Source organism: Anomalospiza imberbis, chromosome 14 (genome assembly GCF_031753505.1).
Source record: "Anomalospiza imberbis isolate Cuckoo-Finch-1a 21T00152 chromosome 14, ASM3175350v1, whole genome shotgun sequence".
Lineage (NCBI taxonomy): Eukaryota > Metazoa > Chordata > Aves > Passeriformes > Viduidae > Anomalospiza > Anomalospiza imberbis.
This window is the reverse complement of record NC_089694.1, coordinates 9,102,227-9,119,349: the sequence shown is the minus strand read 5'-3', so window position 1 is coordinate 9,119,349 and position 17,123 is coordinate 9,102,227. Positions and strand designations below refer to the sequence as shown.

The following is a 17,123-nucleotide window of genomic DNA, read 5'->3' as shown; positions in this document are numbered from 1 at the left end:
GAAAAAGATGACTCGGACACTTTGTTTATTTTCCTCATCAACAGAGTGTTCATTTGCATCATCCTGGGTCAACAGTCACGCCAGCTCTGTTCTACTATTGCAGAAACCCGTTTTTCATATTCCCGCTTATTCTCTTGGTATAGCTGAGCTGCCTGGCTGTTTGCTGGACTGTTCGGATTTGGCTCATCCAATAGGGACTGTGCAAAGAGAAAAAGATCCTTAGGCACTGCAAAGTACAGTTTCCCAACACATTCTCTAAACTACCCACAGTAGTCAGAGCAGAGATGTTAGTCCAGGTGCAGCACACTGCATCCCTGCAGCTGGAAGGCTTTAGAGGCTTTGGCCACCAGTGTCACCCCAGCACAGTGCAGGTGACTGGCTCGCTGTGACACTGGTGGGCCCCTGCAGTGACCACGTGTGTCGCAGCCCGGCCAGTTCACACCCGGGAAGGATTCACACTTTGCCAATATCATAGCTGCTATACTGGCTCTTAGGAGAGGGGACAATCAGTTTCCTGAGCTGTTTTTGTCAAAGCATCCTAATGTAATTCTGTCTCTTCATGCAGAGTTCTTTTACCTGTATGGATGTTAAGATGGAGGAGACATCATAAGTGGGGCTCCAGCGATTCTGAAGGATATCCAGACATATACTACCGTCTGCATAGACTGGAAAGGGTCAAAAAAACCAGCTTAAAACACAACTTGCACAGCTACTGGCTTTTCTCCCTAGTGTTGCCCAGTCCTGAAAACCTATGTACAGACACACTGCAACACTCCATAGTGTCTGACAGGCCAAAATCCTGCAAACAGGCCTGTAGGTAGGAAGCAGTGAAGCTCCTCACCAACAGAAGCCTGATGTATTTAAACTCAACCCCTGGTTATTCTCTCACAAACTTCTGTGTCTTTGCAACTACCACTGTGGAAAATCACGAACAGATTTTAAGGCAAAAAAAATTTAGCTACCCAGAAGTGAACCAAACAAAGAACACCCACAAACAGTTGTTCACACTCAAGTTTTCCCCATGAAGTCTCTACAGCAGAGTCCAGTCACCTTACTCACAGCAGCTACATGAGAACCTTCCCTCCCTGCACTGTACCCACACTTGCCATGTTGGAGGGTTTCTGGTATTTCTGCACAAAGCTCCACATTTGTTTGTAGGCAAAGAATACCTTTCCAGCCTTTAGTTACCAAGGAAGGGGATTAATTAAACAATCTTACTGTCACTGGCTATAGCTGGACCCTAACACCACACTTCATGGTATTTCATTCTTACAGCCATTTTGGGGAAGAAAAGTGATAGATGACAGCTGCATTCACCAGTGTCACTATGCTATGTCTACAATACATACAGACAGAAGTCCACAGCACTGCTATTTAAGTACAAAACATTCTTCTGTAAGGCTTAACAGGCAGTTGAGTGTCTCATCAGTACTGTGCTGTAACACCTGAAAGGTAAGAGGCTCCTTTTATTGCCCCTTTCTTTTCAAGCCTGAGCACTGCTTACATATCCATCCTCACCAAAACTACACAACCACACTGGAATTTTGCTGCCTTATCAGATAGTGGAAACTTTTATAATAAATAGACCTTTTATACAGAAAGCTACAACCAAAATAACCCAGCCCTCTCTTCCCCCCCACCAAACCTCCAACAAAGCAGCAAAAGTAAACCCAAGCATTGTGTTAGTACTTACCATTTGGATGAAACATTTTAGAGACAAATCTGACAGTAGGTGGCTTATTTGGGTATTCTTCTGTGAATTCTATTGTAAGTTTGAAAGTTCCTGGAGTTGAAAGAGAGATAAGCAACCTTTATTCAGCATGAATTTACACAAGGGATGAGTAAGTAGCATTCCCCCACAATACACACTGACACTACTGTGCTCACACAGGCATGATGGATATGGAACACACTGTGCAATCCCACAGCAATTCCTTTACTCTCATGGAGTTAGTCATTAATGCTGAAGTCCCAGACAGTACTGGTACAAGAGTATTTCCTGTGACTTACTTTTATTAAACCAGCCAAAAGGTTTGTGTAGGGAAATAAATCTGCCCTTGGGGTTTTCTTCCAGAGAGCCTAATCCCAGTACACTGTACAAACAACAGCAGTGGGTGTAGAACCATCTGTGTAACATAACGTCATTCAGTGAGTCCTATCTATGGAATATGCTGTCATGGCAAGGACCTTGTAATTTATTTCCTCTACATAAAAAAAAAGCATATTTCTCAACAACTGTAAGGTAATCAGATCTTGCAGAAAAGTAATATTGAATGCAGCATCCAAATCTGACACTTTAAAATATAAACCTGACTATTTACTTCACACTAACTGGTCATCCTTAGAGAAAGACTGAGTAGAAACAGAAAACTGTAGTTGAGTCTCAACCCAACCATTTTAACAGCCTGCACCAACATAAGTTACTTTAGCCCTTCTCCTCAGGCTATGATAATTTGAGAATAAGAAGTCTGTCAACTAAGCTGCACATATGGGTTCAGGGGATTCAGGACTACTCCTGATTCAGCTCGGTAACTAAGGAACTCTACCTACTCCACTGCAGACCACGCAAGCTCCTCCCAACCACGCTACCACCAAGAGCAACCAGCCCCAGAGGCAGCCTGGCATGTTCCTGGGTATGCCCAGAGAGAACATCTGAAGCACCTGCATATAAATACAGCTCACCTGTGGAAGGACTGCACCTGACACTAACAGCTGCAACAAGCTGCTGGTGGCATGTTGCCTCTTTTGAAAGGGCATCCTTATGTATCAGAGATGGATGAGTCACGTTCCCTCCATCCCCCCTATGCTCAGTGTCCTTGCTTCCTATTGTGAGGGAGTTTTGCAGCCCTAATATAATGAAGTTATTCATTTGCTTGGCTGGCAAACATGTGCCAATAACTGGTAAGCCAGAGAACAGGTTTTTGGTTTTCCTTTTTTTTTCCCCTCCAGATTATCAAGGACCTACAAGATTTCCCAGGGACTCCTTTCTTTATAAGGAGATAAACTGTAACACTGAGTTGCAAGAAATGAAGGTCATTGCTTTGATGTTCCAGTTAGCATATGAAGACACAGCCCAGATGCTTTAGCACTTTCTCTATGGCAGTGGGAAGTCTCAACACCCTAAAAATAAGTTTATGCATGTTTGGGTTTTTTATTAGCAGCCTAACAATGTAACAGCAGAGAGCCAACACTATGCTATCTCACTGTGAAACAAACGAGCCAGAACAGTACAGTTAGGATTGTTCAAATTAGTGGAAGTCTGCAGTGGGGTTTTCAAGTTTACTCCAGCTTAGTCCAATGGCACAGAGCCAGGTCTGAGATCAGCTTGAAACCCAGGACTGGGAAGTTAGGAACAACTTCTACCAGTGCAAACATCAGCCCCTTCAAAACAAATGCTTAGAGATTTGATTCCAGATATTCTCAGCTCTCCCTGCCCCAGTTCTGGTTCTCAGTAGCCTCTTCCTGAGGAAGGAGTGACTAAGCAAGCAGTAGGCTGAAAACCAAGCACAAACCATCACACAGGTTCGACAGTAACAGCAGCAGTTTGGTCTTAGAATCTTTTTAAAACTACTGAAAGAAAGGGAAGCTATTGTCCCACCAGAGACAGGACAGTGCTACTTTAACACAAATCTGAGCATGGGGCTCATGTGGAGCAATATCCAGCTGGAGTATCTACCTACTCAAATTTCCAAGTCAGGGCCCAGAGTGGCAATGGCTCTTTGGAAATGCTCCACAGTATGCAAACCCTCACTATTGAGCTTTATTAAAGGGCAAATCCAGAGATTTGACGCACCAAAGTCCAAGGGTCACTCACACTGAAAGCCCACAACAGGTATCACACCACAGTGCTGGGGACGAGGCCTTCAGGGTCCAGTCCCTTCTGTCACTAATTTTAATGCTTTCAACTAGTATTTCTCACAACTTACCCGAGACAGACATTTTTAAACCATGCATTATCATATTTACTGTCATTATTGATACTGGGATCACCACTAATGTTAGGCAAACATTCTCTTTTCTGCCCTGCACTTACCGTGTTGATCACTTCTACCTCAGGATTTGAGACCCTGACACAGCCAAGAGAGGCTTCTGCACAGCCTGTGCACCAGCCCCAGCTACTCCAGAGAGCAGAGCCCATGTCCCTGCAGGGCCCCCTCACTGCAGCCCCCAAGAGCAACCCCTCCATTCCACTGCCCAAAAAGCAGGGACAAGCTCTTTCACTCCTCCTCAAGGATACAGGATTCGTATTCCATGAGCAAGGCAGAAACCACACAGAAGACAAATGCCTTGTGTTCTCTGTTCAAGCCTCCTGTACAATCACAGCAAGGCAGGAGGATACAATAATGGAGCTGCTTAAATCTCTCTGAGCCAGGAATCCTGCGCTAACCACAGTATCATCATCCAGCTGTAGAGAAACGCGTCTACAGGACTGGGACAGCCTGGATTTCCATGGCTGTGCCAGCATTGCCACTTTAGATGCCATACACAAAGATTCTTAGAAATATGGTGAAGGGCAGGATAAATATCCCCAGGGTCCTACTGCAGACACCTGCAATTGAATCCTCTTAAACCAGAAGATGGAAGTTATGCTGCTGATCTAAATTAGTGGTTGCTCCTAAGCTGAGCCAGCCTGCGCACTGAGTTGTGAAAACACCCTCCAAAGTCTGGGGGAGGAGGAGGAGGGATATCAGCTGCAGAATGCTGCACAGCAAGTAAACAAATGTGCTTCAACTTCAGGTTTGCATCCCAGACAAACTACAACACCTCAGAAGCGGCAAGCAGAGAAGGGCCTCACCAGAACGAGGATAAAGAACAGGAACTCTCATGATGTTGGCATTATTGTACCTCTAGAATAACAAACCCCTTCGAATTTCACAGGTTACTTTTACAAGAACTAAGCTATCTGAAATTTTACAGTATCACCACAGAGTGAAAGAGCCTAAAAATGAAAAACACTGACCTGCAAAGGCTTCATGAGAAAGATTACAGAGTTTCAGTATCTTTGAGTTAAGGGCCTGTGCAGTTGCAAAGCAAGCCCAGACTAACATGCTGTTACATTAAAATTTCCTTGCTCTTGCCGACATGAAGCGGAACTGCATCTGGACTGCACTAGCATTATCTGAACTGAGCTACTCCACTCGCTGAATGAATGGGAAAGCACAGCTGAGGCACCAACAAGCCCTATCTCCAGGCTCCACTTAGTGCTTTGTTATCTAGGAAAGTAAGATACATCCACAGGGGAGGAGATAAACAGATATCCTGCAACACAAGACACATCTGTTTTCCCGAGCATGCAGTGTGAAAACACAGACTTTGCTAAGAAAAGAGCAATCCATCACACCTTGAGATTACATTATGACATCAACCAAAGCAGGAGGACAGCAGCAGCCTCAGCATCTGTCTGAACCTCAAACTGCTGCAAGTGCAACACGTCCTCAGTATCCAAGAGAAAGACACAATGCTGCCTCAGAAAGCACAGAGGAAATCAATATGTCAGGCTCTCAGAAGCAGTCCTCAACCTTCTGCAACTAAATGGAAATATATGGGAAAAAAAAAAAAAACCCTTATAGCATCTGTTAACCACATGCTGAGCTGGAAGAGCCCGAGCATGGTAAGAACCTGCATTTTAGCACACTGCAAGGAGACAGCTTTCTGCTCCAAACAGTGAATCACTCTATTAGCAGCAGTGCTCCAAGAGCCTAAAGCAGCTCTAGCAACCCCCACAGAAGTTTAAGTGAGCCCTTCTTTAAGGGTTACCAGATGAGACAGCAAAATACATTTAGTCTAGCTGTTTTATTATGCAATGTTTTAAGTCCAAGTTCTAAACATCAGACTGCCGAAGCAGCTACTCCAGCAAATTTCTTAACTAATGAAATACATTAAAAATAAGTGAGTCTTCAGAGTTTTCTTAGGCTTGAAATATTTAAAGTCTTCAATATCTTCACAGAGAAATACAGTCTGCAATTTAGAGGCACATTCACAGGTGCTACCTCCATGGATAAACAAAGTCAAGGGAGTTAGCCAAGAACAACATAAGAGTTAAGGAATTTTTCCTATGCTTTTGTCATGAGTCACAGAGATCTAAGATTAATTATAGCCTAGACTGAAAGTACCTTAAAAAAATACATCACTGATTTCAGTTAGACAGTATTTAATGTCTAACAGGTTCTCACAAGATGCTTAAGTACTCATACAGCATCAGTAAACCTATCAAAGTCAGGAAGACCAGATGGAAACTGCAGGTATGTCACCAGGACCTATTTAGTCAGCTTTTAAACTTAAAAAGTCTTTTAAATCTTAAGCCCCGAATGATACCAATTGGAGCAGAGCAAAATAAATAACAAGAAAAAGCCACTCTTCTGAATTTCCTCAAACATTCAGCCCATTTCCTACTTCAGCTGATTCACATTAGAACTCGCTCACAAAACACTTCCAGCATCAGAAAAAAACCAAACTCAAAGAAAAGACAACAGTTCTACACCAAGTTATTGATGGTTACCCAAACATGAAGGTCCCTAAAATCGTGATCCAGAGTTCAACAGGAAAGTTTGTAGAGACCCTTAAAAGGACTTACAATAGATGTAGCGACTACATACAGGACTGTACAAGCTAATTTGTATGTTTTTGTAAGTCAACACTGCAATCTAAACCTACAACACTTTCTGAGAATAGGATTAGAAAAGCAATATTTACATAAATCAGGCATGCACGTGTGTGGTCAGGTGAACATGCACCCATGTCCCCCCAGCACCTCCAGGCCCACACCTGTTGCAGGAGCTTACGGTAGTGGCACCAAGGCCGTGACAAACCGCAGCAGTTTACCCCGAGAACAGCAGCCCCGCACGCCGCACTTACCGTCCTCGAAAGGGGTCCCCTCGGGCCTGGAGAAGGGAAAGCAAAGCACAGCGTTACCCCTCTGGCAGCCCGGCTCCGACACCGCGGCGGCTGAGCGGCCCCGCGGCCCGCCGCCCCCATCCCGCCGACTCACCCGAAGATGACGGCGTTCCACACCATGATGTTGTTCTCGGAGGGGGCCCCGCTCACGCCGGCCGGGGGATCCTCCTGCAGCCTGCGGGGCACAGCGGCGGTGAGCGCGGCCTGCGCCCCCCGCGCGGCGCAAACGGCGCAACCCGGCCGGCAGCGCTGCGCAAACGGCGTAACCCGGCCCGGCAGCCGCCGCCTGCGCAAACGGCGTAACCCGCGGCAGGCAGCGCCGCCCGCGCTACGCAATCAGCGGAGCGCGCCTTGCCCCGCCGCCATGTTGTGCTGCCCCCTCCTCCCCCGGTAGCGCTCGGCCCTTCGTCCTCCTCCCCCCCCGCCTGCCCCTTTACCCTCGGCCCGCGGCCTCGGTACCTCTTGAAGTCCCGCATGAGGCGCCTACGGGCCGGAGTGGACATGGCGGGCTGAGGGTTATAGCTCAGGCATACACTGCCGGAGGGAGCGCCGGGCGCGGCCGAGGTTCGAGCTCCGACTGAGGCGGCGGCGGCGCTGACGGACAGGAGCGATCGCGGCCTCTACCACTACGGCGGGCGCGGGGGGGGAGCCTGGGCTGCACCGACTCCTGCGCCGGCAGCCGGACGGTCCCGGGATGTACCAACGGCGCAGGGAGAGGGGGGCGGAGCCGGATGTGGCTGAGGCCCCGGCCCAGCCTCTACCACCACGGCGGGGGCGGCGCCTGGGGGCGGCACCAACGCCGGCGGAGGGCGGGGGTGTGACGGCAGCAGCGGCGTCACGGAGGGGGCGGCGCGGCGGGGGCGCTGCGGGCGGGCATCAAAACAGTGCGATAGGGACAGCGAAGGACGGGCGCACGAACGAGCCAAAACTGGGAGCTCGTTCCCCGCTGCCCCGGGGCAGGCAGGGCTCCGTCACACGTAACGGTGCCTTGGGAAGACAAACACCATCACTCCGAATGCCCCCCTTGCTCCTTCCCCCCCAGTTTCCCGTGCTGAGGATGAGGCCCTATGCTCTGGGGTACCCTCGGCTCAGCCGGGGTCAGCTGTTCTGGCTGGGTCCCCTCCCAGCTCCTGTGCACCCCCAGCCTCTCGCTGCTGGGGTGGGCTGGGGAGCAGAGAAGGCCCCGGCTCAGGGTAAACCCTGCTCAGCAGTGACAAAAACATCTCTGAGTTATCAGCACTGGTTACAGCACAAATCCAAACCTCAGCCCCACACCAGCTACTGAGAAGAAAACGAACTCCATCGCTGTCAAAACCAGCACAACCTGCTACACTGCATTTTCTGCTTCCCCGGAGAGTGTTTTCAAGGGAAAAATGAGCTATTTTCTAAGTTTCTTTAACAGCTTTTGGAAATAAAGAATCTCTCAGCTGTCGTGTAAAGCAGGCTGGCTGGGCTCTGTTTCTCGAGTTTATCCTCACTTGTAATTTCATATAATCCAGCTGTGTGAGGAGGCGGCTGAAGAAAGAGACACGGGAGAAAACCCAGAACAAAGAAAGCTAACGTTGTAATCACGGCCGCACTGCGAGCCTGCCGTTCCGGACCTTTCCCGCGGTACCGGCCTGAGCAGTAAGAACCGTGAGAGCTCCGGGCGCTTGCCCAGAAGAGCCGTGTCCGGTGCCCGGCCCTCAGCGGCACGGGAGCTCCGGGAGCCGCCCCGGCGGGCGGGGCCGGGCGCGCGGGGGCCGGGCCAGGCGGCTCCGAGCCCGGCGGCTCCGAGCCCGCCGCCGCCATGCCCAAGGTGGTATCGCGGTCCGTGGTGTGCTCGGACACCCGCGACCGCGAGGAGTACGACGATGGGGAGAAGCCGCTGCACGTCTACTACTGCCTGTGCGGGCAGATGGTGCTGGTGCTCGGTGAGCCGGGGCAGGGGCAGGCCGGGGAGGGGCAGGCCGCGGCCCGGCGGCGCACGGGGCCCGGGAAGGCGGCGGCGGGGTGCGGGTCCGGGACGTGGCATACGGCTGTGGGGTGGGGATGCGGGGTGCGGATTCCGGGCTCCCGGCGCGGGTGCCCGCCCGGCCCGCCGCCAGCCCGGCCCCTCGCTCCCCGCAGATTGCCAGCTGGAGAAGCTGCCGATGCGGCCGCGGGACCGCGCCCGCGTGATGGACGCGGCCAAGCACGCCCACAAGTTCTGCAACGCCGAGGAGGAGGAGAGCGTCTTCCTGCGCAGGTGGGCCCGGCCTCTGCATCCCCCTCCCTCTGAGCCCTGGCCCGGGGAGGGGGCTGCCCTCCCCGCCCAGCTGGGAGCCGCCAGCCAGGCACGGAGACCCCGTGTCCCTGTGCTCTGCTCAAGCGCTGCCTCTCTCCCCCAGACCCGAAGGCATAGAGCGGCAGTTCAGGAAGAAGTGTGGCAAGTGAGTGACCTTTTTTAGTCTTTTGAGTGACTTTTAGAATCTTTTTTATGAGGAAACCATAGGAACCCAGAATCTGGGTTTCCTCTCAGCTGTGCATATTTCTGTTTCCAGGTGTGGACTGCTGCTCTTTTATCAACACCAACAGAAAAATGCTCCTGTGACATTCATTGTTGATGGTGCTGTGGTCAAATTTGGCCAGGGTTTTGGGAAAACAAACATATATACTCAGAAGCAAGAACCTCCTAAAAAGGTGACTGGCTTTAGAGAACAAGGATACCTTTGCTTTTCTAAAGGTGTTGTGTATAAAATAACTTAATGGTGAGGGGAGAGGGGAGAGAAAAGAAAAAGAAAAGGACCTCTGAACAATAACTCAATTTGGTATCTTGTCCATGTCTCCCTGAAGTTTTCCTTGACAGTGGTCACTGCAGCTTGAAGTCCTAGCACTAAAGGAGAGCAAAATCACCTCTAAAATCTCGACTGTGCCTGATGTTTAGGCTCAGTTAACAGAAAGTTTCGAATTGTAAGTAGGTCAGGTTGGTAGTCTGCACAGTGATTGTCAAAGTCTGGCTCATCTACTGCAAATCAGTGAGCTTGCTTCTGGTAATGACACCTCTAAGCCCAGAAATCACTGAGCATAATTCCCCTTTGCCACCCACAGAGTTCAGGTAATCTTGATGGCTTGCACAAGAAGCCTTGAAACCTTTGGAAGGAGGAAGCAAGCCCTATTGGCACAACTGTTGCCAAGGTTTAACAAAATATTCTTGTTTCTCACCCAGGTGATGATGACCAAACGGACCAAAGACATGGGCAAGTTCAGTTCTGTCACAGTCTCCACAATTGATGAAGAGGAGGAGGAGATTGAAGCGGTGAGTTTTGGATCCCCTTGGTGGCAGCCACATCTGACAGAGCCAGCAATGGTCTCACTGTTTGGATGGGATGTTGTTACTCTGGGGTTTGCTGTTGCAAAGTGACGTGCGTGTATTTCAGAGGGAGATCGCAGACTCGTATGCACAGAATGCAAAAGTGATTGAGAAGCAGCTGGAACGCAAAGGCATGAGCAAGAAAAGGCTGCAAGAGTTGGTGAGTTTTTCTTTGGTGCTGAACACAAAGCTCTGAGATGTTCTGGCTTTATACCCAAAAGCTATCTTGCAGATCAGACTGTAAGTATAGGGAGGTCCTGGTATAGTCAGAGGCAACTTGCTGTTTTGTGAGGATGAGATTTCCTTTTCAAGTTTTATAAAGATGTTCTAGTCCCCCTGAACTTAAAATTGCATGCCATTGCCTGGAGAGCTAACTGAAGAGCAGCCAGCAGAGTGCTTGCAGGGAGGCTTTCTGTGACCTGTTGGACAAGGAACAAGGGAAGGAGAAGTCAGGCCATGGCTTTGCCAGCCTGTGCTCTCATGCCTGCTTGGCGGAGCAGGTCATTGCCATGGGGGCACAGCAAGGCTCTTGTGGAGGATCTGCAGCTCAGCTGCTGCTGCAAGGGGCACTCAAAGAATAAATGGCAAGATCACAATTGAACTTACCTCCTGTGATAGGAGGGTAGTAGATGGAAAGGGGAAGGAAATGTGCAGCTTCCACCTGAGGACAGAAAGTATGAAATTGCCTCTTGGGCAGTTGGTCTTGGGCTTTTTCCAATTTTAAAGATGGTCCTCGCTTTGTACATCATCAAAGCACTTGAGCTACTCTTGCTCCTGGTTTTGGAACTGAAAAGTTTGCTTGTTCAGATAGGAAGAGCAAACTTAATTGGAGCACTGAAGGGAGAATTATCCAGACATTATTTAATTCTACCTTAATTTTCCTATTCAGGCTGAGTTGGAAGCCAAGAAAGCCAAGATGAAGGGAACCCTGATTGATAACCAGTTCAAATGAAATGCTGTGTATCTGCTGGGTATTCAGAGACAGGAGGAAACTACCAAGAACTATCACAGTTCTGTCAACAAAGCAGAAGTAACAGACAATGGTCAAGAGTTGCACTGTGCTGCAGCCACCTTGGAGGATGAGAACCTCTCTGGATCCCTCTCTATAAGTGATACTCTGGGTACCAGTCCTAACTCCAATGGCACTGGAGACTTTGCTCAAGCTGCAGTTCTCTACAGACCCAGTGTTATGAACAGGCTGTTCCAGGTAGAATATTTACTTTCAAGAAAATCTCTGCTGGGTGCCTTCCCAAGTTCACCTTTAGATACCTGTCTTTTTATTTGTAGTTTTCAAACATGTTTCCTTGACTACATTAGGATGATGGGTAACTGTACAACAAAGAAATCCTTACAAAAGTAATAAGCTCTATGTCTATTGTTCATTTTTTTTTATTTTAAACATGTCCAAAAGGTGCAGCAGCCTGAGCCATACCATTCCAAGATGGTCTGGAATGACTGGCATGCCAGGCTTGGGCATGGTGCTGCTGCTCACCCTGACCTGCCAGAGGCAGCACAGACTGGGCTGCTGCACTGCAGTCTCAGCTCCTGCTGAACATCACAAGGCTGCAGTTGTACAGAGTTACACTGTCACAACAGACACATACCAGAGTGTAAAATCCAAGCCTGTTTTAAACTACTGTAAATAAAAACTGCTACTAATGAATTCAAATACATGGTTGGAAGTTACTGATACAGTGATCATTAAAGAATACAACTGCACATCTGAACTAACCCACTGGGCAAAACAGTATCAGTATTTGGAGTTGTGAAATGTGAAGGAAAAATTATTTTGAATGTACTGACCACTAATGCCTTGGATAGACAACATTACACACCAGTTTTTAAAGTACCTTGTTTGGGTAGTAGTACTTTGTGCCTCTTGCATGATGTAATAACAGTGCTGTCTAGGCCATGTCTTCATTGCTTTACATTGGATTAAATATCATGTTACAGATTTGAACTAAAATACCTCTCCTGAGATGTTCTTGCTCTACCAAGTAAATGCATCATAAAATGCGAGCAATGAATAAAATGCTTCCATCTCCCACAATTATTATGGAAAACTTCCTATAATCAATAAAGATTTTCCATCTGGCTTTACAGCCCTGACTGGGAAAACTCAGATCTGTGTACCTAAGGATCTATCCTCTCTTTCTCGGGAGAACAAGGAGTAAAAGAAGGAGTGAACTTTGCCCAGAGCTAGCAGAGATGGGTTGGTAGATCCTGTGACAATTTAATGCTGGCCTGGTAAGCATGTGTTCATGTTAACTCACGCAGTGCTGATCTTGTTCCCTGCTCATCACCTGCTAATCTGAAGCCTGTTTCCAGAAGCCCATGGCGGTGTGCAGTACTTGGGAAGGGCAGGAGACGTGTGTGGGTACACAAACCCCTTTCCCAGTGTGGTAGCACAGTCCAGCCAGGCGAGGGCCTCAGGATTCCTCTGGGAGTGATCCAAGCCTGGAGTAACTGCAGGTCACTCTCTGTAAAAATTCAGACTTTTTTCCCAAGCAAGAATAAAAGACTTTGACATCTGAAAATAGGTTTTGAACCATGTGAGAGGTGCTGGGATGCAGATGCTGAGTCTCCAGTTGTCCAAAGATGAAGCGTGGTCTTGCTTCAAGTGACACCAGAACAACAAGCTGAGCTGGGGATGGTTGGTTTTATTGTCAGGGTTAAGGCTGGGAGTGACAAAAGGCTTCAGCTGAGGACACACTGTGAAGGGGCTGCCAGGTGGGGATAGGACCATCTTTGCAGTTTGGTGAGGCACAAAGAAAATCTGCTGAGTGTTTCAGCTCAGCACAAGTTGTCCAAAGTAGCTGTTACCAACTGCCATCAACTTCCTCAGCTGCCACCTGGAGCCTTGTGACAGCACAGCACAGGCTTCTGGAAGGCCAGTCCACGTTCAATCAGTGTTTGTCGTTCTTGTCATTGGAAATCAGCCTAGTTCAGCTCAGGACTTGTCCATGGACCCAGTCAGAAAGGGGAATGCTTTGTATCTTCTGAGGTGCTTTTGATATACTCTAGTTATGCAGGCCATGGCTGAAACAACTCCAACACAGAGATTCTGATCCAATACATTATTATGTATTTCTTACTTCAACTGGAGCTAGTTCACAACAGTGTAAATCAAGTTGGGTTTTTCATTTCTAGATCTAAATAAATTAAAATATATTAGCTGGCTATAGCAACAGGAAGCAGGGTCACAAAGTTCAAACAATTGATGAAATGTCCTGTTAAAATAGATTAAACCAGCTGTCCTGCAGGGTTTCCCATACCCTGGTAGCAAATGAGCAATCTGTAGCAGAGTTCAGACCAAAGAAAAATCAGATTTTATGTTACAGTCAGACATGTAAAAGACAATATTTGTTTTTATAAATCTGTAGATAGTGATAGATCTGTAGGTAAGTGATTTGTTTGTTTAACTGAGCACCATATTGTATGTAAGAACTCATCTAGATGCAGAGATATCATGAAATGTGAAATAAAAGTGAAGGAGGGAGTCTGTTCCAAAGGTAATGGCACACATGGACAGACTTACCTTACTGTATTTCATTACTTAGTTCAGACCAGTTTCCAAGCACCTTCACCCTAGTGAAGCACAGAACCCTAGTCTGATTTACCATGTCAGAAGGGCTCTGGTTCCCCACAACCTGTACAAAACCTCCACACAATTTGTAAACACTCAAGAGAGGTGGTAACAGTGAATCCCACCTCCTCCCTGTTAATCACAGCTGTGCCTGGGGAGCAGCATGGAGTCCTCCTTGCCTGCCCCCTGAGGGGAAGTTTCAGGTCAACCCTTACAGCTCTCCTTGTGCTCCGTGCCTGTGCTATTTTAGTCAGTGCAGATGGCTTGCTCTGACTCCCTAGACTGCTGCATTGATAAATGCACATTGATAAATACACATAAATGTGTATGACAAAGTGATCAGCTTGGGAGCAGCACTAACTGATCAGCCTGAATCAAAGTAGTCTCAGCTTTTGCTGGTGTTATCCTAAAGAGGCCATGAGGCTTTGCCACATCCAGGCATTTTAAAAGTATAAAATTATGGGCTTGTTTAAAAGATTCCAGGGCTGGGCTCCAAGGATGGAATGGAAGCCTTTTAACTCCCTGCTGAGGAATCCTTATGACCCTAGCTGGCCACAGCATACTGGGGTTTTGGGTAGATTTCAAGGCACAAGTGGCCAATCTCTTTTGTTGTTAGCCAGAAAAACTCCATCCCCATGCCAGCAGTCAGGGCTGTAACTCCTGTCAATCCCAGCAGGATCAGAAAGCAGCAACCAGCAAACCACTGGTGGGATGACACCTCCCAGAACCTCCCTGATGCTGCCAGTCTTGGTGTGGGGTCTTAGCAGGTCCTGAGGACTCATTATTCCCAAAACCACCACCCCCAGCAGCTCGGTATGGCTCCAGGGTGTGCAAACTGGGCCTGTGTCCTTGCAGGCATGTGAGCATAGCTCTGTCCCCACAGCCCAGCCAACCTTGCATGTGCTTTGGGCAGCTGATGGGGCCACCTTGCATGGCTGGGCAGTGGCAGGAACAATCCCCACTGGGAACAACTGATTTTACCCTGCATGACAAAGCACTGCCTCTTCCCCTGCCCTCTGCACCAGAGGCTGCCTGTCATGCAGGCAGCACGTGAAAGATGCTGGGGCAATGCCTGCCAAGGGTGACAAGGACATAGAGGCAGGGGCACTCCTGGCTCCATCCAAAGCCCAGAGACACAGCCTGGAGTGACCCAGCAATTGCTCAAGGGAACAGTGGAGTGGATGAGCTGGCACTCTGGTCTTTTACAAGTCCTTGGGGTGGGATGTTCTCCACTGCGACTCAGCACACAGCCAGGCACAGCCCAGCTGGGGCAGGCTGGTGCACACTGAGCCATTCCAACCATCCCACACCAATCACCACCTGCCCCAGCCACTGCCAAGCTGTCACACGATCCCCTGCGCAGCTGTGCCGTGTCAACACCTCCTAAGCCTGGGATTTATGGCTGCTGGGCCAGAGGCTGAGACAAAGGCAGCATTACAGGCATTCACCCATCCCTTCCCACCAGCAAAGGAGCTGATGCACCAGGCTGGACACAGCTCCTGTGGAGGAAATCATGACGTGTGATGTTCAGCCCTTCCCACAGGAGAATCACACTTAAAAGGAAAATCCACCCCCATCCATGCCATTCTTGGGGCAGCACAGCCCGGTGGACAAAATGCTGTGTTGGAGGGACTGCACTCACCTTGCTGCCTTGCCACTAGTAGGCCCCAGTCCTTTTCTCACACCTCAGTCTCCCCAAAAGAACAAAGCCCTTAATCCCTATGCAGTGTGCTCCTGTGGCAGGCAACAGCAGCAGCTGAACCCCCCAGCTGGGTCCCCAGAAAAAGCTTCTCCCAGGGAGCTGCCAGGAAGGGGGCAGTTAAAGTCCCAGAAGGCCTACCAGCCTGTAGTACCCAACAGGAATGCAGGAAAAACCCCTTGTGGGCTCTGCCCTGCATCTCCCACTTGCCAGAGCTAAAAGGAGCTGTGAAAGACATTCTTGTTTCCTGAATCCCCAAAGCAGTCAATAGGGCAGGTAGCTAAAACCCATTTCACTCAGTGCCAGCCCTGCATCCCAAGTCCAGTGCACAATCTTAACCTTAGGTAGGTCTTAACTTAGGGATGCCCCAGCTCAGCTCCTTTGCAGCCTGGCACAACAGCCCAGCTCAGTGCCTCAGTCACTCACCACTGGGTGCAGGAAGAAATGATGCACTTACCTTAATGTGCCAATGGCCTGGCCATGCAACCCCTGTGGAGGAAAGGACAGGAAGGGATGCCTCATGCTCAGCAACCAGCAGCATTTCGGAACAGCCCTTGAAATCCAGGAGAGCTCAGCAGCAGGAGGCTGAGAGCCCTTACTTACTGAGCTGGCACTTGTACAACAGGAGACGGCACCCTGGTAAAGCTGCCCCATGGCACAGTCCCCTGCCAAGCTGCTGCTTGTGCCCCCAGCACTGCCCACTGCTTGTGGCATTGTTTCATATCTCATCTTTACAGCCCATTTCATTTCCACAGCAGGCAGTGGGGGATCTCACACTGCAGCAGCCCAGGGGCAGTTGAAAATCATCAGCATGGACAGTTGGCCCGGCTGTGAGGCACAAGACTGTCTCCCATCAGGAAGGCCTGTGCCCACTCACAGGGACCCTGGCAAGCCCACACCACCTGCAGCAGGAAGGTGCTGCGCTCTCATGCCTGGCTGGCCTGCTTGGATTCCAGCAATAAAAACAATTCTTGCCCTTTGCAACACAAGGTCTTGTTTAGCTGCCTTGGGCAGTGGCTGAGATTGGTTTCAGTGATTGAAATCAACTGCTTTGAGCAGGCTTGGGCAGCCAGAAAGGACCAAAGGCATTGGGGAAGTGAGGAGACTTGCTGATCTGAAGGGCAGAAGACCAGAAGAGCATCCCCTCACCACTCCAGATCTCCAGGCAGAAACCAGGCAGCTTTGCTGGGGTGACTCACAGACCTACAGAGATAGCTGGGTAAAGGCCACACCACATACCTTGCTCCATCTTGCAGTTTCCCCCAAATTGTCCCCTTCCCCTGGAATTTTGAAGCTTAAATTCCAGGGGTAAGGAATGAGCCTGGAAACGCATCTCCCTGCCTAGCAAGCACAGCTGGTACAGAAGCTGTCTCTGCCCAGCTGCTGCATCCCCACAGCACAGCACCCTCTCTGAGAGCAAGGCTAGCCAGGGAAGCCACAAAACAGCAGAAATTAACTGCACTTGTGTCCTCTAGCTACCTACATGCCCAATTAGGTAGCTCAGTTTCTAAGGGAGAGAACACGACGCCAAGCTCTGCCCCTCCAGGGAGCAGCAAACACTCCCTTACACATTCTTCCAGCCTCCCAGACATTCAGTGTCATAGGGAGTGCTG

General features: G+C 49.3%; 2 protein-coding genes across 2 annotated transcripts; one reads left to right on the top strand and one right to left on the bottom strand.

Annotated features, from left to right (window-relative positions):
• Positions 1-8: 8 nt before the first annotated feature.
• Positions 9-7,660, bottom strand: UBE2A (ubiquitin conjugating enzyme E2 A). Its single transcript, XM_068204825.1, has 6 exons — positions 7,354-7,660; positions 6,989-7,069; positions 6,856-6,881; positions 1,694-1,783; positions 577-665; positions 9-197 (listed from the first exon to the last, which is right to left on the bottom strand). Exons 1-6 carry the CDS (start codon positions 7,395-7,397, stop codon positions 69-71), a joined length of 459 nt encoding a protein of 152 aa, XP_068060926.1. The 5' UTR covers positions 7,398-7,660; the 3' UTR covers positions 9-68.
• A 1,009-nt stretch (positions 7,661-8,669) lies between these two features.
• Positions 8,670-12,325, top strand: STEEP1 (STING1 ER exit protein 1). The gene is made up of 7 exons (XM_068204824.1): positions 8,670-8,807; positions 9,004-9,121; positions 9,264-9,305; positions 9,417-9,555; positions 10,082-10,171; positions 10,293-10,385; positions 11,115-12,325. Exons 1-7 carry the CDS (start codon positions 8,684-8,686, stop codon positions 11,175-11,177), a joined length of 669 nt encoding a protein of 222 aa, XP_068060925.1. The 5' UTR covers positions 8,670-8,683; the 3' UTR covers positions 11,178-12,325.
• The last annotated feature ends 4,798 nt before the right edge of the window (positions 12,326-17,123 follow it).